Below are 23,465 nucleotides of genomic sequence, written 5' to 3'. Positions count from 1 at the left end.
TGCCGTTTGGAGTTTCTTCAAAATATTTTTTAGACCTGTATTTGACAGATACAAAGACAAAAACAAAAAATAGTCACATGAATTATGCCTAGTGTTTTATGTACCAGTACAAACGTTTATATTTATCTTAATTGTCCATTGATTGATCAATAAATTCGCTGATACCCACTTCTCTCTCTCTCTCTCTCTCCTAGGGACTTCCTAATGATGGCCATTTTAAAACCGCTGAAGAGATCACCACCGTTGTTACGGATTTCATCTTTATCTGCAGCGCTGGGCATGCTGCATCGAACTTCGGCCAGTATAATAGCTATGGTTTTCCCCCAGCCTACCCCATCTGGATGAATGGAGCACCACCGCAAGATAAGGTAAGAGATGGGAGACGATCGAGTGCGCAGATCAAGTCCATTGGGAAATTTATCTCCCAAGATAGAAATGTTTTTCAAGATTTCACCTACGGAAACACATTTCATTAAAATAATAAATGCAGCTAATTTATGGCTATTAAACGCGACTTTATTTTGTTATTATAGAACAAAAGCCCTGATTGACAGATGAAAATCTCTTCAAATTTATACCACATCAATTCGCAACTCTAAAACTTAATTATGTAAATCGGAGTGAAAGTTAATGCAAGAAGACAAAGATGGGAGGATATGGAGAAAGGGGGAGTTGAGGCACTGGCGTACTGGTGAGGGGGGGGGGGGAGGCGCCAGCCCCCCCCCCCAAATAAAATTGAACCATGACTTATTTTTAATTCCATATACAAGTGATGTATAAATGTTCGTGATATCACATAATTTTCAACAAAATGCGTGTTTCTCCATTTCTGTTGCAAACTGACACATTCCCAAATGGCCAGGAAGAGCATATGTATTTTATAGTCACTAAGGGGCCGTGGCCACTAACAGTAACACTAGTAAAAAAAATCCCATCTAGAAGCAACTGTGACAAGCACTGCCGGGCGTTCCATACTAACATCATGTAACACTGCACATGCACCGTTAAGGGGCCCAGGGGGGAAAATGAATTCAGACAAGATTAAGATTAGTGAACGGTACAACGAATCGTATTCTTTCTCTAATAATTTAACAAAACGGCAAAGCTTCCGCGCTTCGGGGGGGGGGGGGGACTGAATTCAGACTAGAATTAAGAGTCGAGAACGGTACAACGAATCGTCTTCTTTCTTTAATAATTTAATGAATTGTCAGACTTCCGCGCTTCGCGCGGGATGGGCGAATATGAATTCAGACAAGGATTAAGAGTAATAGTTTAATGAAACGTCAGAGTTTCCGCGCTTTGCGCAAGATGGACGAAAATGAATCCAGCAAGGATTAAGAGTCGGAACCGGTACAATGAATCGTCTTCTTTCTTTAATAATCTAATGAAGTGTCAAAGCTTCCGCGCTTTGTGCGGGAGAGCGGAAGCTGAATTCAGACAAGAACACGATACAACGAATCGTCTTCTTTCTCTAATAATTTAATAAAACGTGAAAGCTTCGCGCGGGAGGGGGAAACTGAATTCAGTCATGAACACGATACAACGAATCGTCTTCTTTCTCTAATAATTTAATGAAACGTGAAAGCTTCCGCGCTTCGCGCGGGATGCCAATTCAGACAAGGATTAAGAGTAATAATTTATTGAAACGTCAAAGCTTCCGTGGTTGAAAATGAATTCAGATAAGGATTAAGAGTAATAGTTTAATGAAACGTGAAAGCTTCCGCGCTTTGCGCGGGATGCCAATTCAGACAAGGATTAAGAGTAATAATTTATTGTAACATCAAAGCTGCCGCGCTTCGCGCGGGAGGGGGAAGACTGAAAAATAACTTAGTTCCTGGCCTCGGGTTTATAGGGTTAAATTTGTAGACATTTGAGCATTGGCATTAATATATTTGTCGGTAATTGGTTGCTCGTTTTGTCGGTAATCGGTGGCCTCTATACCTTCCCCACTCCCCCACTGACAAAGATCTAGCGACGCCCCTGATAACGACACAGTTTATACACTCGAGAATTTTTTTGCAAGTACTACTGATGAAGTACCGGACCACCGTCTTTGTGCATTGTGCGGCATCAAAGCATATACAACGTCTCAAGCCGTGACAGATCACTTTTCTCTAACTTCTAACCAATCAGAAGGCCTCCTTTTTTTCCAGGAAGTGCCGGTGGACATTGATGCGCCAAATGTGGTTCTCAAATTGCAAAAGATCCCTACTCTTGGAAGGGGTAGGAGAAAGCAATTGTACGTCATATTACTCCAGGAAGTGCCTGAACATGCGTCTAATTTGGTTCTAAAATTGCAAATGCTTTTTACCTTGGGAGGGGGCCAGAACCCCCTCCCAGACCCACCCCCTCGTTATGTCGCTTCATCGTTTTACATATTTAACCCCATGCCATTTTGTGCCCCATCCAGGTAAGAAATTCCTGGATCCGCCATTGATGCCTATTGATGTTAGAGTGGGGTGCTGCGGATTTTTCTTTTTGTCAGCCCCCCCCCCCCCAAACGTTTTTGCTCATTACGCCACTGAGTTGAGGGTCTGCAGTATGTCCTCTAAGAATTTCCCCATTTATTTGGGCACTCGCGGCCGTCACCTAGCTCATAATTATCCAAACAGCAAGCTGGTCTAGTTGCAATTTTTGGATTTCATCCTTGGATTCTATCCTTGGATTTCTCCATTGTATTTCATTTATTATATGAATTGATCAGGAAATTACCTTTTTACTGTTACGTAGAGGTCCCCCCCCCCCTTTTTTTTCTTCTTCTTCTTCTTCTTTTTGCTCGCATGAAAATACAACAGGGAAGTTTTAAAAATATAATTCGGGCAAGAAACAACGGCTCTCTCTGCAAATGCTGAGCGCCGGTACATGAAAGAGGCTCCCTGCATGTGGGGTCAAATTCACTGGTACCAGCGGATTTCTCCATTGTATTTCATTTATTATATGAATTGATCAGGAAATTACCTTTTTACTTTTACGTAGTGGTCCTCCCCCTCCCCTTTTTTTTCTTCTTCTTCTTCTTTTTGCTCGCTTGAAAATACAACGGAAAAGTTTTTAAAATATAATTCGGGCAAGAAACAACGGCTCTCTCTGCAAATGCTGAGCGCCGGTACATGAAAGAGGCTCCCTGCATGCATGTGGGGTCAAATTCACTGGTACCAGCGGATGGACAATCATGCCTATCAAATCAGAATGATACCATGCAGCATTGACCACTTCGGTCTCCATTATCATTAATTTTATTATGATTATTATTATTATTATTATTCTTACTGTTATTCTTATTCTTCTTATCAATAATACTTTCATAATTTATATTTGTTTTAGTTTTATTAATTATTATTATCATTATTATTTTAATAATTATTGTTATTTTATTATTATCATTATCAAACAATATCAAATTATGATTGTAATTGTTTCTACTGTTATCATCAATACTATTATCATTGTTATAGTAGCTGTTGTAATTGCTCTTATTGTTACACCACCACTTTTAAACACTGATATTCTTTATTTCTCAAGACTCCTCTCACGGAAGCAGACATCGTCAAGAAGCTACCCAACAAGGATCAGACCTTAGGCATCATGGTATTCACGAAGATCCTCAGCACCCGAGGCAGCAAGCCTCTGGGAGACTTTGAGGTGCAGTACATGCATGGTTCTGCCTATCATAGGGCCTTGAAGAAGTAAGTTTCAGTTTTCTGTATTAATGACAATGATCGTGATCATGAGGATGATGGTGATGATACCAACGATGATGATGATAATAATGATCATTGATGATAATGATGATTATGATGGTGATGATAATAATAATAATAATAATGATAATGAATGATGATAATCATAATAATCATAATTTTAATAATAACGATTATAATAGTAATACAGATAGATAAGGTGCAGTAAATCGATGGTCCTGCCTTTCAAAAGGCCTTAAAGAAATGTTTCGGAGCTTTCTGCGATTTAGTTACTGCCTTTTCGTCTACTGTAAGATGTAGTGCTTTGCATTTGTTAAACAGTTTATAGAGACCAATGTACAGAACCTGTTGCTACAAGCTTAGGCCTACTGCTCTAATGCTACCTCGATTTATACTTGAACATAGAAATGTTATACTTTCCAAACTCCACACAAAATAAAACTTTTGGTTGATATCATACTTAAAGAAAACGTTGAATTCTGGGAAGAGGTGAAAAGTAATTTTTGAGCGTTATCATATTGTATTATGCAAGTGTGGAAAAACATTAGAAAAAAAAGCATGGCTCTTCAAATGCCTTAATATTTTAAATACGGCATGAAACATCATAACAATCGGGACAGATTTTTATGCCACGTCATGTTCGTGTAGTCCCATATAATCTATCTGTGTACAGTGCTTGACATTCTCCACCCAGGTGAAGTAAAAGGGTACACTGAAGGAAGGAATTCCTAATATAATTTAGCACCTTAATTATGACTGCTCATCGAAAGCCGGCATAGCGGTATTATCAAGGGGAATTAAGTCCACCATGATAGTACTTTGGTTATGATAAATAATTAAGAAAGAAGGAATCATTTCATCAATTTTCAGTACAGAGCAGAGTTGCCAATTTGTGTGTCATTGATTACAACTTTCATTTTTCTGCTCTTAAATATCATCGGGGTGGACTTCCCCAATAAAATCAGTAGAGTAAAACTATATATCCTTTTATCATTATATTCTTATCCACCCCTCTCTCTCTCTCTCTCTCTCTGTCTTCCCCTAGATTCCGAGCTGAACTCAAACGCGTTGGAGACATAATCGACAAACGGAATGAGACAAGAGAAGAGAAGTATCTTTGGCTACATCCACGCGAAGTGCCTAACTCTATCACAATCTAACTCCTAAACGTCAAGAGAGAAAATGCATTAAATGGCAATTGACTTTGACTAATATAGGATAAAGTTCATTATGACCATGGTAGTCATTCGACGAGAGGATTGTAGCTCCTGACACTCTTGTAAACAGTAAAGTCACCCACCTCCAACATCGTGACCTATCACTTCTCCTATCTCTTATGTACAAAGGTGCGATTGATCACTCACAAATAGTTGCAATTAATCGCAACCGTTGATGATACAGGGCCCAGATTGCCCCTACAGACTTGAGCAAAGCTAGGACCCCCTCCTGGGCGCATCCTCCTCCAGACACTGACAAAATATCACACGACTCCTTTCTTCACCTGTGACCTTGACCGCAGCACGTCCCTTGACCCTGTTTGACCGAATGAGCATGGGGATATGTATCGAGAACACCATTTCTTCTGGCCATCTTGTTCTAGTAGCTCTTGAACTCTCTGGGTTAATCGTAACGAGTACGTTGTTTATAGTGCTCTTACTCTCATCTTTTTCACTCCTTTCTCTCGCCTAATGACTATGTATTTCTTCGCCCTTCTCCTCAATTTGTGTTCGTTTTTTTTCTTTTGGTCAAATGAATTTATTGATAAATAAATGCGTTTGAACAAATCAAACAATTATATATGTTTACAATCAATTTAAATAACATTGTAGCATCCATACATAATTCAAGTACAACATGTTTCATTTTCTTGGGTGTTTTAAAAAATGACTAACTTTTTTGTTTTACAATACTTTTCAAAGTTTAAACGGTAATGGATTAATCTTTTGAAGATACAAAGAAAAGAGACTTTGTGAAACCTAAGTTTGCAATTTTCTGCTTGCATAATTGTTAGATAAACTGCGAATTTTGCATATATGATAAGAAAATTTGAACTTTTGAACAGTTTGTTTTTCAAGTCAAAACTTTGAATTAAAGGTACTATGTCCCTTTTGCAGCCAACCTCAAATTCTGTAGAACTTTGCAGGAATTATGAATATGTCATGTATATCTGTGAAATTTAAACTTTAGCAGTGTCCTAATATTCAAATTATGCAAGGAACCCTGTTTACTTGCTAGACTTCACTGTTAGACACTATTGAGTGACTGACTGGCTTTTTTTCCCTCCTTTGGTAATAACATACATAAAATGAGCTGTAAAGGATACATGAGCATTTGTCTACATCAATAAACCAACTTCTTGTGATGGCCAAAATCAAACTGATTGAATCTTGGCACAGCATAAAACGTATGATCATTCGGTACTGGTCTTAAAATCAGGACTATTACTTATTGGCTCTATAGCTTCTAAGTCGAATTGATAACTAATAGTCGTTATTTTCCCACTTGAAGACATTTCCAAGCCCCACCTTTTCTTGGGAAGTTCTAAATTAGTATTATCTTTCAAATGCCGTTGGAATTTAACCTTTTCATTTTTGGGGCCTGCAAATGGGACATAGTCATTTAACAAACTTTGTGATCCTTGATTCTACATGTACTTGCATGTGGGTACTCGTTCTATATTCTGTGTCATGGTCAAGTTTTTATACCTAGTATGCTAAGAATTTTTGTTTCCACAGGGAATTTATGTTAATCATGTAATACTTATTGTATCTGGAATGGTTTTGTATGCATATTATATCCTTCTTGTTGAGTTTGGATCATTTCAGATATTTTCTCCCTCCGATTCGACATGTAAAATGTTCATTGTATGTTTTAACTTTCTGTTAGGGATGTGCAGGATTGATAGTAACAGTAGTCTAGGATTCTTAGTATTATATTTTAGATGGGTGTCTGTCTGATCTCATTGGATTATTTGAATACAGGTTATAGCTCAGTTTAGTATCCTTTTGCTACAAATTAATATAGCTGTACAATGTATACCGGTATGGTTTTTAATTTGTGTACTTTCATTCACAAAACTGGTGTAATATGTTGATCATGCATAGTATTATTTTATGCACTTCTCATGCACATAGTTCCATATCATGCATATTATGCATACATGTTTATATTGTTGTTGTATAAAATGTCCCAATAATTGGTCAAGAAAACAAATAACAAAAGTTATTTGTTTCAGTGACTTCTTTAATGATGCTGAATTTAAATGTGAACCGATTGTTAGTTTCTTTTACTGTTTTGAATATGGAGGATTTGCAGTTCACAGCCCCATCTAGCGACACAAGTATTTAATTGATTTCAAATAATGCATAATGGGACAAATTGAAAAGTTTTGCGCTGTTTTAAAAAAAATATAGTTGACCCTTTTCACAATGTTTTGGTAATTTTGACCACTTTTTGGCCCAAGTTGACTAGCATAGTCACTTTTGGCTAGGGGAAACTTTTCCAACCATATTATCAGCAAAGGAGATTTGACTGGCCTATTGAATGTTAAATAAGCTGTGATTCTAAAAAAAAATGGTCCAATTTACCCCCATCAACAACAAATCACTTTTTCGCCAAAACTTGATCATTATTATTGATTTTTGTCTAAAATCAAATTGTAGGGTGCCAGGAGTGTCAAGTCTGACAGACATTAGCGCTATACGAGAACCCACTACATTGTAATATTATTGCTATTAGGCGTAAAAAAAAAAAGATTTTGTATTGCCCTTTGCGACCGACCCAAAAATCTTGAAATCTACGGTCGGCTTTTTTTCTTCTTTTTTTTTCTTAACATTTAAAAAAAAAAAATGTTTAATGATTAAAAAAATATGTACCAAAGCATTCAAAACTGAGAAATATCAGCCCAAATAGGGAGAAAAAAATATAAAATTCAGACCGACCAACCCATGTTTTGGCACCTAAAAGGCAATACAACATCATTTTTTTGTTAGGCCTTATTGCTGTATAAACCCTTTAACCTACCAGAACTGGAGCACATATTGAGATGTTCTAAGATAACTGTCTTTTACTTTATATAGAAGCATGATTTTTTTATTGGTTACAAAAGTATTCCTTTATAATACATGTACAAATTTTTATAATCACATGTATATATTGATATAGTCATAATAAAGGAGCACATGGGTGCAACATACAATTGGAAAAACTTGATTAATGCTGCTGGATTTGAGTCGCCCTGCTGAGAGCAATATTTGGCTTCCGCCATTTAAAAAGACTATATATCCTTACTGCAAAATGTCACTTCACAATAAAAATATATTTCTTCACATGGAATACAGTACCATTCAATGGAAAATCTCTAAAATATACGCAACCATAAAAATCTTCCAGTGGGCAACACATATTTCAATTTACTTTTGAAGTACAGAGTAACAATCTAAATTACAAAAAGTAATGATTTAAATCTGTCCTGTTTTTTGAGATATTATTTATACTTTTTCTCTGAAAGCAGATAACAAGCCTACAATAACAACTACTTATGTAAAAGCATCGTTTAACGATGTTAAATTCGAGATGCATGGCCCTTCATGTTATCAGTGGGTGTAATAATGAAGCCCTAAACAAATTGCGCTTCAAAATGATCAAGAAGTGCCTCAAAAACTTAAAAATCTTTGAGTGACTGGTTTTACCCTACTCATTTTCCCTAATAGACTGTAGTGTTATAAAAAACATTGCTGAATGTGCTGATGCTTTACCATCCGTTACCATATATTTGTACCAGTCAAATACTATTAAAGTTATTATTATTTGTCATTATGACATATGACCTCAAATTATCTTTGACCTGATATGTGACCCTCAACACATAACGTGTAGGTCCCCCAAGTGCATCTCTCACCAACATTTGGTCAGACTAAGATTAATGGTTGACACATTATAAACTTTAACATTTTTAACAGACAGACATATGCCATTTGGATCCCTTCGTCTCACCTCCATCTCCGGTGGGCAAGCCAAAAGAACGACACAAAAACAAACAACGTTAGGGAGGTATTTTGTTCTTAAACCTAGAATTAGACAACAGTGATATTTCAAATGCATATAAAGCCCATCTCTATTTTTCTTTGGTGACTTTAGACGATATTACCTAACACATTATGGCAAACAAATAGGAGGACACAATGCAAGCGCTTTTCCTGAAAGTTCAAGCAATATTATATAAATGATGTACACTGTATATAGTTCACTTTATTAAAAAATTGATATAATTATTAGAAAGCAAGCTGCCTAATGTTTTCAAATTTTATCACATAGTGCGCCATGAATACAGATATTTATTTTGTCAGTTCTAATGAGAATGCGTCCACAAGCTATTTTTGCATACATAATGAGCCCCATGACCTAAGACCTCATGACCTTGAAATCTACTCAGTTCATTGGCTCTGCAAGATATATACATAACTGAAGTTTGGCAAGATCCATCGATCAGTTCCTGAGATAACGCGAACACAAGAACGGGACGTACGGACGTACAGACATAAAACCCAAAAACATAATGCCTCAGGCTACTTCGTAAAGGAGGCATCAAAATACAAGGTGAGTCAGTAGAAGCTTTTTTTCTCTAACAAAAAATAAAAATGGGACTTCAGAAGTTTCTTTATTTTTCTTGTGCTTTGGAGAGGGCAACTATTCCCCTAGGCTACAGGCCTGCTGTAGAAATGTGAAAGTAACAGTACCTTGAGTTCTTAAGATGTCAGCAGGTCATTCAGAACGCAGCCAGTATGGGATGCTCGTCATGTATGCCATCATACTGACTTTGCAATGTGTATAATAATCATATTTCAAAATGATATATGTTAGAAAAATAAACGATCAGAATTATTAGGGTTGGTATTTCATAGAAGTCTGGCAGATCCAACTATCACTTTGGATTTTCTTCTTTTTCTTTCCTGGAAAAATAAGGTGGAGGACAAGACAGAGTCCAGTATGAGAAGAAAATAAGTCTAGACCCCCCCCCCCTATTTGCTTGCCATTTTAGCTATGAGTCCTTTCACATCACTGGTCGCTACTCTGAACCCTGGTGTAGTTTACGGGTGCCTGGTAGGAATGTATTCCTTGATTTTTCTGAGCACCTCATCATGGTTACCTTGCTAAAGCCAGAGTAATGATACGATTACAGCCCTCGGGGAGAAAAGTATTAATTGCTGATGAGGCTACCCCTGTGTAAACAAGACATATCATCATTATTATTAAGGGAGTGTTTCACAAAGATCCTAAGTTGAACTTATCTCTAAGTTGGACTTAACAATTATGGAAAGCCGTTAGCACCTATGATTTTTTTTGTAAATGTTAAAAGGCATAAAATGTGTATTCAAATCATTCACATTTTCTAAAATTCTAAAATACTTGAAATTTTGCTTTTGAATATATTTTATTTAAGGCTACAAATGGCTCTCCATAATTTTTAAGTCCAACTTAGGATCTTTGTGAAACACCCTCCAGCTGTACTACTTTGGCCAGGAGGGATTAGACCAAACAGCGTGGTCAGTGGTCTCATCAACTCAGCTTTCGATTAACATAAGAAAAAGAGGATCATGGGGGACCAATGGTCACTGATTAGCTACAAGTAGTGCAGTGGGGCTTTAAATGGTCAGCAGGTAGTCTGGTATGAAGCCAGGATACGATTGGCGATGTCCTCCACCCCTACCATGTGTTTAGCCTGGGAGAAGATGGTCGGCCCTTTCTGCCTCATCAAGTCTGCATCTCTCCTCATCACCCCAAGATCTGCACCAACCGCTTCAGCCAGATCCGTCTTGTTGATGACGAGAAGGTCACTTTGGGTGATCCCAGGACCGCCCTTCCGCGGTACTTTATCTCCACCTGGTTGGCATGGAAACAAGCAAGTAAAAGTGATTAGTGAAGAGGGTTTTGGGGTGATGGGGAACTATTCTCACCAAAAAAAGATGTGTATCATGAATTTCTATTTTTCTCACAATTACCTATTCTTCGGGGACTTACTGTAGTCGAGGCTACTATGAAACCCATGTTCTCATAGTGTTATGAAAGGGCAATTTTGTTTTTGAATATTCATGTATTTCTTATTATAAATGTCTTTTATACCAGTTTACAATCAAGACTTTCAAAACAAGCCTGCAACATCAATCCCATACATGACGCAGGTAGCTCTTGACTGAATTTTTTTGTGTTGTTTCCCCCCCCCCCCCCCCCCCCCCCTTTTTTTCTCTCAACTTTTGGTTTTCCATTTAACACACACCTATGTATTTATTCACTTCCTTTACCATGTTTTTGTAACTTTTATATACCGGTCAATCTATATGATTTTAGACATTCTTGTAAGTGCGCTACTACATGCTCTCACATTCTGTTCTTTTCTCAGTTTTATACTTCATGGTTTCAGTTTACCTACTAGACATTTTATGAAATAGTTTTTAAGGCAAACTTAATTCCTCATGTTAATGTTCAGTATCGTGTCATGACCTTGTGTCATCATACATATTAATTTGATTTCCTCCTTGTGCTTTGTTTTTGTTAGCTGGTTTGTTTATGAAATGTTATACATTTTAAATACCTTCATGCTATATTTTGCAGGTCTTCTGGGTGCATCAGTTGGTCGGGAAGAGGGACCATTACGGTTACAGTGATTTAGTTTGCTTTCCTCTTCCCCGACAGCCAACTGATGCACTCAGAGGACCTGTAGGAAGATTGTGCATTTATAATTGACATTCTCTTAATGTTTGTTTACCTATATTTACATTGTTATATTTTTTTGTGAATTGCCGAATAAAAATAAATAAAAAAATAAAACACCTTCAAATGCCTACACACCCTCTCACATAAACATACCCACTCCACACAACTTATAATACAGCAATATACCTGCAACGTCAATCACATATATGATGTAATCGGCTAGCTCTCTGCTGAAGTTTGCAGCCAATTTGTCCCCTCCTGACTGTACATGTCTCTATTTAAGCCAGTTACATGCATACACACACAAACACCCACATACCCTTGCACGCCCACACAACTTATAATACAGCAATATACCTGCAACGTCAATCACGTATATGATGTAATCAGCTAGTTCTCTGCTAAAGTTTGCAGCCAAGTTGTCACCTCCCGACTCTACGATCACGATCTGGGGCTGAAACTTGACGGTTAACTCTTTGATGGTTTCCATATTGATGGAGTAGTCCTTTATAAAGTGAAGTAAAAGAACAGATCTATTATAACACAACAACAACAACAGATAATACAAAACAGCTTGTTAAACCTTAGGAGACATCAAACCACCCACCCCCCTGCAAAGTACTGGATAAAACATCAAAACAATTAAATGTTAAAGGGGGTAGCATGGCAAATACAGGTTAACGCCATCTACGACTTCTTTTGGACAATTGCACATTTACGAATGGACTTGAATTAACGGTCAACGTGAGCTAGCTTTCTCGAAACAGACCCAAGTTCTCCTCATGCGGTTTCGCGTTTGTTGCATGCACGTGAATACTGCGGTTGCGTCGTCCGTAGTCGTATTATACCCGACTGGCCCCGAGTCAGGCCACCGGAAAGACACGTAGTCTCGTCATGCTACATCCCCTTTAAAACACCCAGAAAAAAAAAAACAATTCATAGAGTAAGCCCCATCTCATGATGTTTGAGCAAAGAATAAGTTGTTATGATTCACTGGTTTAGGATTTCTTTCTTCTTTACACTAAAGCATTTTGCATTTGTATGGTTGTTCTAAAACTTTTGCAAATAACTGTATAGTGGACGTTTATTTATAAAATTGTGGACGTTTATTTATAAAATTGTGGGCATGAATTAACATAGAAATATCAATTTACTTGATAGTTTGTCTAATTCGAGCACTAGGAGGGCTTAAAGCTTATTTGTATGACACTCCCTTCTTGCTTGATACAGTTATCAAATATACAGTAATAAAATCTTAGATGTGCTTGGGAGCGTATGGGACAAAAATAGCTCAGTTTTGCACAAAAGTCAATGTAACCGTCTTTAAAGGGATTCTGTAACTTTGTCTCAGATTCTGAAACAAAGTCCTAGATTTAGCTCATGCTGCAATGATAATTATAAACCTTTAGGTCAGTCAGGAACCCCATGACTTTGACAAGCCAATCACCTGTCTGATTATCAAGATATTTATGATTGAAAATCGAAACCAAATTTGCGTTTTCCTAAGGGTTTTTCATAACACTACAGTCTATTGGGGAAACGAGTATGGTAAAACCAGTCACTCAAAGATTTTTACTTTTTTGAGGCACTTTTTGATTATTTTGAAGCGCAATTTTTTTAGGGCTTCAATGTTACACCATATCACAGACACTGATAACACGGAGGGCAGTGCATCTCAGATTTAACATTGTTAAACGATGCCTTTAAATCTAAAACTTACCTCTCGTATAGCAGCATGGGGGCAGCCTCCTGTCTCTACTGCCCTCATTCTTTCCTCAGGTAAAGCCTCATTCCGCACCAGGAACTCCCAGTCTTCTCTACAAACCAAATAAAAAACAACATATTGTTAGTATTACTCAAAATAATATATCACCATAATACATTAACAAATCAAAGAAAACACAACATTACATCTGCTGAGTATTTCTCAAATATAATATATACAGCAGCATAATACATCTAAAAACCAATTAAAAAAACAACTTACTGAGTATTCCTTAGACATTTATCTACATTTGTCACTCTCCACCCAGTAAATAGGTACCCAATTGGAAGAAATTGCTTGATTGCTTTAGCGTCTTCGATGGTAGCTCAGTTCCAGCCAGGGTTTTAATGTGATACTTTGTATCAAGTGCAGTTGAGTATATTCATATAGTAGCTGGCACTTTATAAATGGACATATTATAATAATATACAGATATATACTGCCATGAGAGGGTGTCTAGATTAGCATGTCTTGCTAAAGGACACAAGTGCAGTAGCAGAGATTGGAACCCTATCCCTTTTACACCACACACCTCTAGAAAAAGTCCTTAAAATTTTCTGAATTCTGTAGAGAGCAGTCAGAAAAACAATAGACGGAAGCAAAGAGCGATGTAGCTCTCGAGAGCTCCAAAAGAACTTTGATAAATTTGAAAAGAGCTCTTTTAAAAAATAATAAAATACTTCAAAATCAATTTGAGAAAGTCGTGCTCCTAGTCAGGTGGCTAAGTGAAATTATCGTTACTTGCCGGATAAAAGCACCATTTTTGGTACAGGTAGTCTGGTATGAAGCCAGGATACGATTGGCGATGTCCTCCACCCCTACCATGTATTAGGCTATTAGGCTAGGAGCCCCCGGCAAAAATTTCAATTTAATGGTGTGGGGGCGGGGCGTCTTTTGGAGCCCCCAAATAATTATATAACATCGATTTGTTATTGTACAAATGCCATTTTTGGTAAAGGGCATCCTTAGGACATACTGAACGATATGAGGGTAGGAGCCCCCGACAAAAATATCATATAACGGCGTGGGGCAGGGGTGTAGCCTCGTAGCCCCCAAATAATTTAGAAGGTAATATAACATTTATATGTTGTTGTACATATGCCATTTTTGGTACAGGGTTTACTTAGGACCTACTGAATGATTTTAGGGTAGGAGCCCCCAGCAAGAATATCATATTAGGGTGTAGGGCGGGGCGTCGCTTCGTAGCCCCCAAATAATTTAGAAGGTAATATAACATTTATTTGTTGTTGTACAAATGTCATTTTTTGGTACAGGGCTTCCTTAGGACCTACTGAACGATATCATGGTAGGAGCCCCTGGCAAGAATATCATATAAGGGTGTGGGACAGGTGCGTCGCCTCGTAGTCCACACATAATTTGTAATGTAATAAAACATTGATTTGTTGTTGTACAAACGCCATTTTTTGGTACAGGGCTTCATTCGGACCTGCTGAATGATGGTAAGGTAGGAGCCCCCGGCATACATATCCATATACGGGTGATTGGGGGCCCATGGCATTTGTACAACAACAAATCAATGTTATATTACCTGACACATTATTTGTGGACAATGAGGCGACGCCCCTGTCCCACACTCTTATATAATATTCTCTCCGGGGGCCCCTACCCTGAAATCGTTCAGTAGGTCCTAAGGAAGCCCTGTACCAAAAGTGGCCATTGTAAGAACAACAAATAAATGTTATATTACCTTCTAAATTATTTGGGGGCTACGAGGCCACGCCCCCGCCCCACACCCTTATATGATTTTTGTGCTGGGGGCTCCCACCCTAATATCGATCAGTAGGTCCTAGGGAAACCCTGTACCAAAAATGGCATTTGTACAACAACAAATCAATGATATAAAATTTGGGGCCCCAAAAAGACGCCCCCGCCCATCACACCCTTAAATTAATTTGTTGCCGGGGGCTCCTAGCCTAATATCGTTAAGTAATTCCAAAGGAAGCCCTGTACCAAAAATGGTGCTTTTAACCGGCAAGTAACGATAATCGATAAATTTGACGCTAAGCCACCTGACTATCAAACACCAAATCCTAAAAGAGCTCCTGCAAACAGAAATGTATTTTTTACACCTGTGAAAAGGCATTATATTACACTATTTTGACCAAAATGATTATCTCTTACTTTAAAAGCACTTACTTAGTGAAGATGTCATTGGTAACGACGCAGACACCGTACTTGTCCCTCAGATGCCTACACAGGGCCAAAACGAGGGCCGTCTTTCCAGAACCAACAGGGCCACCAATGCCTACGGTGAATGCTCTCTATGAAAATCAAGATAAAAAATAAAAATCAGTTTTAAAGATACCATACTCATCTCGCTTCTTCCTAGCTATATAGGGCCAGAATGAGAGGTGAATAACAAATGATTGAATGAAAGAATGCAAGATTAAATGAATAAATGAATTAGAACTATAAAAAAAAAAAAAAATTGATAAATAATGTGTACCCTATTTCCTTGCTTTGCCTTTCCCTCCCCCTCCCCTCTTATAGATACCCTCCTGGGGGGGGGGGGGGGGGGTGTTTGACAAAACTTGTCATCAGTGACAAATGACAGTTTTTGTTATAAGCTACTGAAATCCTTGCTTCTGATTGGTTATCAGCAGATTTGTCACTGATTTTTGTCATTTGTCATTGAAAAAGCTTTGTGAAACGGGTCCCGCTGGTCTAACCTGTTTCCAATCTGATCTTCTGAGTGGTAACTCTCTGTTTATGAAGAAGCCTGCATTGTCCATATGCTCGTGGGTATGACCATGTTCATTGCCATGATCATGAGTGTGTGATCCTGCAGTCTGCCCTGATACATTGCCTCCTGTACCAGTTTAATGAAAAAATACAGTCATCAGCTAAAATACATGTACTGCTGATTCATGGCATCTGTTTTCTAGGCACAAATAATGGCATTATTTCAACATTTTAACCCAATTTCATGTAATTATATCAGTATTTATCGATTACAAAGATTGACCATGGACAGTGATACGTTTGAATTTGGAAAATGTAGTGCTCATTTCAAGAAATTACCTGTTGAAGAATAGTATGCGCCCACCCATACAAATTTGTGTAACAAAATTTATACAATGTCACCGATGAGGACCATTTCACGACCGTTTAAGACCATTTCCTGCCTGTTTTACCCGATTTCCAGCGAAACAAGATTTTCATGTGAATTTTGGAAGCAGAATTACACTAATATTCTGTTGAGGAACATCAAATAAGACAACTGATTTGGTAATTTCAGACATTGCTGAACCCATATAAACAACCCATATCAACATCAAAATGTTTTTTTTTTCTTTTTTCAAATGGGTCAGGTTCATGGAAACAAAATTTATTACAAAAAAATAAGAAACAATTTAAAAAATTAAACTTCATTGCGTGTTGCTGTATATATTAACATTTCATGGCTGCTCAATAAGTGCGCATGCACAAGAAAATGGAGTCTACGTCATCCCTTGCAATATTCTCTCACGATATTGTTACTTCTCGTTTGTGGATATTATTCCTCAAGCTGTTTTGAGATGAACGATAGCACACGCATGATATGCTCACTAGCAAGCATAGGCGTGCAGCGGTCTGACTGTAACTAATGTATCATATTTTACATAATCACAGCTATGGCCTAGCCTTTATTGCCTTAAAAGGTATACATGTAGATCAGTTCTGGTCATGCGATTGCATTGTGAAAGAAACGTTGTGGAATCGATCAGAAAAGGTTGATCATCTATACGTAAGTATTGGTGTGTCGATCCTGCAAGGTTCTGGAATTATCATCAACATGATAAGAAATTAGGCCCAGTCTTGGTAAAGTTACAAGCACTGTACACAAAAAGATTTGCAGTGTATATAGGACTACCGGTATGCGATATCTATCCCTGGAGGCCGGATTGATATAACAATTTACCAAATATATCAATTAGTAGGCGGTTTCCCGGCAAAATTTGTATAATCACATATTAGTTAAAACATATATTCTTTCACACGGTTGGTAATAAGATCGGCGCTAGTGTACTTTCTTATCCATTTTTGACCCGTAACTCCGGCGTGTTCAAATGTGTTCAAATAATGGTCATGATTTAAAAGTTGTTATGTTTCTTACCTGTTTCATATCAATTTCTTTATCGTTTTTGGAGTATTTTTCCTAAAAATAAAGACTTATAATAGGGTAGCGCGCCCAGTATTCGGTCAATTCCCAGTATTCGGTCAGACAGCCGTTTCAACAGCTGTAACAATTTAAAAAAATATTTATGAGCCACGAAACTTGCACAAATCAGGCAGCTGAACAACTTTTCTTAACTCTCAAAATTAAATCAGATTTAGGGCCCCGGAAAGATCTCCAACTTAGCTCGAAATTGGTCAGTGTCGCACAACTTTCCGCACTTCCGCGTTCTCTTAGCACATGCGCTAACATGCATAGCCATATGTAGGAGTCTATTGCGAAACAACTACGTGTGCTGTCACAATGAATTTAGTATGTGTGTGAAGAGAATCACTTCCGTGTTCGCTCCATCGCAGCGAATTTGCAAATGACGCACTTGCCGATGTGCAAGAGGTATTTATACGATACCCTTGCCATGCGGTATCGCTCAGCCAGTATTCGGTCAACGCATTGACATTCAGTGCTTTATCGCGCAATTGTGTGAAATAGTGCGCAAATACGCTACGCTCCTTTGCAACGGAGATACCACGCACAAATCGCGTGACCGAATTCTAGTCGGCGCGACCGAATTCTGGGCAGAAAAATGCTCCGTCTTCTTTCGGAAGTCTTTTGCTTATCGTTATTCTATATTTTCAGTGACTATAAAATCCTGTTAGAGGAATAAATTTCTTTTCTTTTGATGGGTAGATTGCCCAATAAAAGAGGTAAGAATTCAAAATATTAGTGATTTCCCCTTAAGTGACCGAATACTGGGTACTCTACCCTATACACTTTCTCACAGGATTCACAGCAAAGAGCAAACTGCTGCACAATAAAATTGCACACCATACTGATGGTGCGGTGCGGGCGGGCGTGTGTGTTAAGTTAGCGACCGTAATGATGAATTGCTTAGATTACAGTCGCTAACTTACACACGTGACGCGTGAGCGCCCGCATCAAAGATTTAGTTGATTTTCAGTAGACCGTATGTTTTATTAGGTTATCTCCAAGCTGGAGTTAAGGGTCAAAGTCTGGATACACAAGTTTCTGAACTAGCGCCCAGCGGTTTTCCTGTGCAGTGAAACATGTGAGAAAGTATTAGAGTCTATAGGGGTCTAATGTCTTTGTTTTTACTTTTAGAAAAAGAACTCCAAAAAAGATGAAAAAATTGACACAAACAGAAACTGGTCTAGATCTATACCTTAGTTTAAGCCTACTAATCATTGCTGGTAACTTTGCTATCATTATTAATATTAACTACCATGGTTGCATCACTCATCACACACATTGTATGCAACGGGCCTGGACGTGGACTGGAACCCCAAGACAATACCCTTCGACTAGCAGACGGAGGCCGCTGGAGACGCGGCGTCACACTCACAGTCTTGCCGGTAGGCAGGTAGGCCTACACTACAGTTACATCGACAGACGACAGCTTTGATTTTGCTCACCTTTTACGAATGGCACGTTACTGCTGCTAGTCCCTCCTTCTGACATACTGCTTTCCAATACCCCCAAGACTTATATTTCTCTTCAATCTCAAACCGCTACCATTTAATTAGTCTATTAAGAGAAGAGTAGATCTAGACCCTAGTAGATCAGCAGTAGGCAGGTAGGTAAGTAGGTAGGTAGCTGGGCCAGACTTCTCTCAAGGCGCAATGATTTTTTAATAAAAGTGTCAAATTAGGGCCTGTGGCAGACTCGGCATTCGCTACGTGTACCATAATCGTGTCAGACGTCTGAGTAATTTCGTGTACCCTGTCAATAAAATACCAGCTATTGTTACATCATCCATACTTTCTATTATCAAGGAGATTTTCATGTTCTTGAAGTTGAATTTATGAAAAGTCTAAAATACTTGAATGTTTGCTTTTGAATATATTTTATTTTAAGGCTACAAATGGCTCTCCATAATTTTAACGTCCAACTTTAAGATCATAGCATAAGCTCAACTTAGGATCTTTGTGAAACATCTTAGTGTGGTACGGTATGTCACTGAAACAGCTCCCGTAGGATGTTTGTGCCAAAGTTGATTTTTATGCCTCCGTTACGAAGTAGCCGGAGGCATTATGTTTTCGGGTTGTCCGTCCGTCCGTCCGTACGTCCGTCCGTCCGTACGTCCCGTTCTCGTGATCGCGTTATCTGAAGAACCGATTGATGGATTCCTGCCAAACTTTGGTCATGTATGTATCTTGCAGAGCCGATGAACTGATTAGATTTTGGGGTCACGAGTTCAAAGGTCAAAGGTCACAGGGCTCATTATGTATGCAAAAACAGCTCGTGATCGCGTTATCTGAAGAACCGATTGATGGATTCCTGCCAAACTTTGGTCATGTATGTATCTTGCAGAGCTGATGAACTGATTAGATTTTGGGGTCACGAGTTTAAAGGTCAAAGGTCACAGGGCTCATTATGTATGCAAAAACAGCTCGTGATCGCGTTATCTGAAGAACCGATTGATGGATTCCTGCCAAAATTAGGTCATGTAGTTACTTGCAGAGCCGATGAACTGATTAGATTTTGGGGTCATAAGGTCAAGGTCAAAGGTCATGCGGCTCATTATGTATGCAAAATGATTGATTTTCTTGCTGTTTTGGCTTCAAAGGGTCCCAATTGGCCAAAAATGATGAGGTTCAAATTTTCAGACCCCTCCTTCATTTCCTGGGGGTCCTAGACCGGGAGCCAGGGGTCAACCTAGCTGGGAAGGAAACCAATTTTCATGTGCACAGATGTAAAGATCGCATAGCTCCACATAACAAATTGACCGTCTGGCATGTTCAAAGTGGTGGGTGTGGCCAGGGGGACGCCCCCACCAAAAAAGTGGCCCTTTTGACGACAAAATAGTATTATGTAAATAATATTTGAAGTAAACCTTGAACCACCATGAGTTTGGTGTCATATGAAAGAGATTTAAATTATCTACATTTTGATATCAATGTCAAAGAATTTGGGATTAATTAACATCGCAAATTTAAGTACAAAAAATGATTTTTGTGATTTTTTTTTCGAAAAATTGGATTTTATCAAAAAACATTATTTTCCATATATCAAAATCGGAGAATTGCATTTTTTTCATAACCTTCGAGAAATTTGCTTTCCCTGTGCGAGGGAGAGGTTGATATATCGTTTCAATAAACAGTTAAAGCAATCCAAATTTATTGATTTGATTTCCACAAAAACAACATTTTTGCCCACATGTGTATTAACTGTATGCATATACGTGCATTGGTGTATTAAGGACCTGTTTGGTGTGTTTACATCGAGTTTTAAAGATAACTTTGAAGTAAACCTCTAATCACCATGTATTTGGTGTAAAAAGAAAGGAGAGAGAGAGAGAAGGAAAGAAGGGAAAGGGAAAGAGGAGAGAAAAGGGGAAAAAAGGAAGAGAAGAAGAAAAGAAAAGAGGGAAGAAGTAGATCGGGGGGGGGGGGCAAAAGGACTTGCCTCCCAGGCTGTTGCCCCCCCCCCCCCCCCAATCAAAAATAAAAGAGAAGGAAGGAAAGGGAAAGAAACAGGGAAAAGAGGAGATACAGGGAAGGAAAAAAGAGGAAGAAGAAAAGAAAAAAAAGGGGGTATCAGTTGCAATTTTCCCGCCAACAACTTGTGGATCGGGGGGGGGGGGGGGGGCAAAGGAAGGAAGAGATTGTTGGAAAAAAACTGAATTTAGACAAAGATTAAGAGTCGATAACGGTACAACAAATCGTCCTCTTTCTCTAATAATATATTGAAATGTCAAAGCTTCCGTGTTTCGCGGAGGAGGGAGGGGGAAACTCGCCCCTCCCTGCACCCACCCACCCCCAATTACGTCACTGCTGGTCACCAGTACGAACCAATATTTGGCTCGCATAATTTCAAATTTTGCCCCCCCCCCCCTAAGAAATCCTGGATCCGCGCCTGATGTATAAACAACGGCAACAGTTTCAATCAAATGTAAGTTCTTCTTACTTAAATCATTGGTCTGGAAACAATTATTTGCCCATTGATGTGTATTGTATTACATTTTCACTGACAATGAATTCACATTGTAATGCAATTTTCAAGTTTCCCAGGCTTATTTAGGAGAACAGAAGATTGATATTGTTAAGTTGTACGATAACATCACTCAGTTTGATTTGATTGGAGATATATCTTATTAAAAACAGAGTAAAGGCTATACAGTATCAAACAATCCTACACCATTAAACTTCAAGCTCACTCACACATGATTTACGACACTTTCAAAGGCTACTTATTATTACAAGTGCATGCATATATACAAAGGGCAAAAGCTTCAATATTAAACGTAATTAAATCATTGGTCTGGAAAATATTAATGCCCATTGTTGTATATTATACAACATTTTCCATAACGATAAATATACATTGTATAATGCAATTTTCAGGAAAACCATACTTGTCATTACTGTTATATTTGTTATATGATACTAAAGCAAATCGTTTCGCTTATCGATAAGATAAATCAATGTGATGTACGTGTCAAATAATGAAATGATTACGTGCTATTTTTAACCGGACTAGACATTTGAAATGTATAAAAAATGTATACACTATTGACAGCAAGCAAGTTTTTTAAACAAATAATTCAGACATTGAACAACATTGCACATTTTAGTCTACACGGCATGCTCTACACCCTTAGTTGGACTGTAAACAGTTGCCATAATAAATATAAATTTAAAGGAGGTCAATAATCATTATGAAAACACCACTTTCGTAAGGTTGACACATCAATATATATTGTGCACACAGTCATGTAACAATGTGATAATATTTTTCTTTGGGGGGGGGGGGGGGGGGGGGGGGGGGGGGGGGGGGGGAGGGTAGGGAGGTGGTATCCAAAAGGGACTGATATGTGAACATTAATATTGATAGGTCGCTTCACAAAAGGGGCATACATAGTCCTTTTTTGTGGATAATTTTTTGAGCAAAACACAAAATAGGTGGAGCCAACGTCCACACAGGTCACATCGCACCCAAGCGAAATGTGTGAGTCAGGGGCGGCGATCCCGGGGGAAGGACGGGGTACACGTCTTCCCTCAATTTTCTTAGGGGATCGCCCCCATGGATAATTTGAAAAAGTGCACACCAACAAAATGTATAGCAAATACTGACTAAAGACTGCAACACGCTTTAAGGCTCTGGTGGGCCCAATAGTACAGCGTTTAGACTAATAGAAATGCTAAAATCTTCTCGCTCGGTTGCTACGCTCCTTCGCATAATATCCTAAAATATACAAGTAAATATTGTAGAAAATATGTATTCTGTTGGTATCACGTATATACAGTTTACACTGTATGTTAACAAGATTAAAAGTCATAGAAATAGATCAGTGTTCCAAAAATGAATATTTAGCTTGCTCTTTTGCGAAGTCCCTTCCTGCTCAGTAATTACTAAAATTTACCTAGTAAATATTTAAAACCCTTCGGACTGCACACTAGAAAAAGTATATTGCTTGTTTTTATTCTGTAGTTTTGCTAAAGAATGTAATTTTGTAACACAACAAAACTTCAAAACCTGCGAGGGGTTTTACATATAAGACTTATCATACAGATTAATGGGGGTAGTACCTTCCGTCACCTCCGCCTCTTTCACTGGCGTACTGATGGGGGGGGGGGGGCAATACTATTTAAACATGGGTTATTTTTAATTTGATACCAGTAATTTACAAGTATTGCTAAAATGGCAGTATTATTCCATGAGCTACCGGGGGCTCTACCCCCCTGGAACCCACCAAGGGCCCTAAGGCGGGCCCCTGTTTGCTCATCTGTCCGTAATTAAATGCCTAAAGTCCTTGAGCTTTCGGGGGCTCTGCCCTCTGGACTCCACCAAGGGGCCTAAGGCGGGTCCCTAGATGCGTAATTTGGTGCCTAAAAGCCCTGACCACTTCTCTTCCGTTATGTATTTCTTTGTCTTTCTTTCTCCATATCCTCTGCACTCTCCTTATGTATTTTTTTGTTTTCCCTTTTCTATTACCTTCCCTTTCCTGGGTATACGTGCTTGCATATTATATGGCTAAACAGTTGTTTAAAAAAAAATATGTGGCGAACGGTCAAGGAGTAGAAGAAGGCAAAAAGAGAACAAAGACGGCATCCATGGAAGCCAGGCGCGTACACAAGGGGGGGGGGGGGGGGGG

At 38.5% G+C, this 23,465-nt stretch overlaps 2 protein-coding genes across 4 annotated transcripts in view; one reads left to right on the top strand and one right to left on the bottom strand.

Moving 5' to 3' along the window:
• The window catches only part of LOC583823 (arachidonate 5-lipoxygenase), a 42,220-nt gene extending 36,347 nt beyond the window's left edge, over positions 1–5,873 (top strand). For both annotated transcript variants that reach the window (XM_030987060.1, XM_783716.5), the window contains 3 exons: positions 195–368; positions 3,520–3,683; positions 4,744–5,873. In XM_030987060.1, the coding sequence (XP_030842920.1) occupies positions 195–368; positions 3,520–3,683; positions 4,744–4,858 (453 nt within the window). In that variant the 3' untranslated portion in view covers positions 4,859–5,873. The remainder of the gene's footprint in view (positions 1–194; positions 369–3,519; positions 3,684–4,743) is intronic.
• A 4,420-nt stretch (positions 5,874–10,293) lies between these two features.
• On the bottom strand, positions 10,294–18,950 carry LOC115924580 (urease accessory protein UreG-like). Of its 2 annotated transcripts, XM_030987062.1 has the most exons (7): positions 18,784–18,950; positions 15,867–16,006; positions 15,334–15,458; positions 13,132–13,228; positions 11,838–11,916; positions 11,598–11,666; positions 10,294–10,580 (listed from the first exon to the last, which is right to left on the bottom strand). In XM_030987062.1, exons 1-7 carry the CDS (start codon positions 18,827–18,829, stop codon positions 10,351–10,353), a joined length of 786 nt encoding a protein of 261 aa, XP_030842922.1. In that variant the 5' UTR covers positions 18,830–18,950; the 3' UTR covers positions 10,294–10,350. The 2 variants fall into 2 exon arrangements, with proteins under 2 accessions (XP_030842922.1, XP_030842921.1); XM_030987061.1 differs by lacking the exon at positions 11,598–11,666 and having other exon boundaries at positions 10,295–10,580; positions 11,769–11,916.
• Between the last annotated feature and the right edge of the window lie 4,515 nt (positions 18,951–23,465).

The sequence above is a fragment of the Strongylocentrotus purpuratus genome, unplaced genomic scaffold (genome assembly GCF_000002235.5).
Source record: "Strongylocentrotus purpuratus isolate Spur 01 unplaced genomic scaffold, Spur_5.0 spur5_scaffold_16, whole genome shotgun sequence".
Taxonomy (NCBI): Eukaryota; Metazoa; Echinodermata; class Echinoidea; order Camarodonta; family Strongylocentrotidae; genus Strongylocentrotus; species Strongylocentrotus purpuratus.
This window is presented reverse-complemented; position numbering and strand designations above follow the sequence as displayed.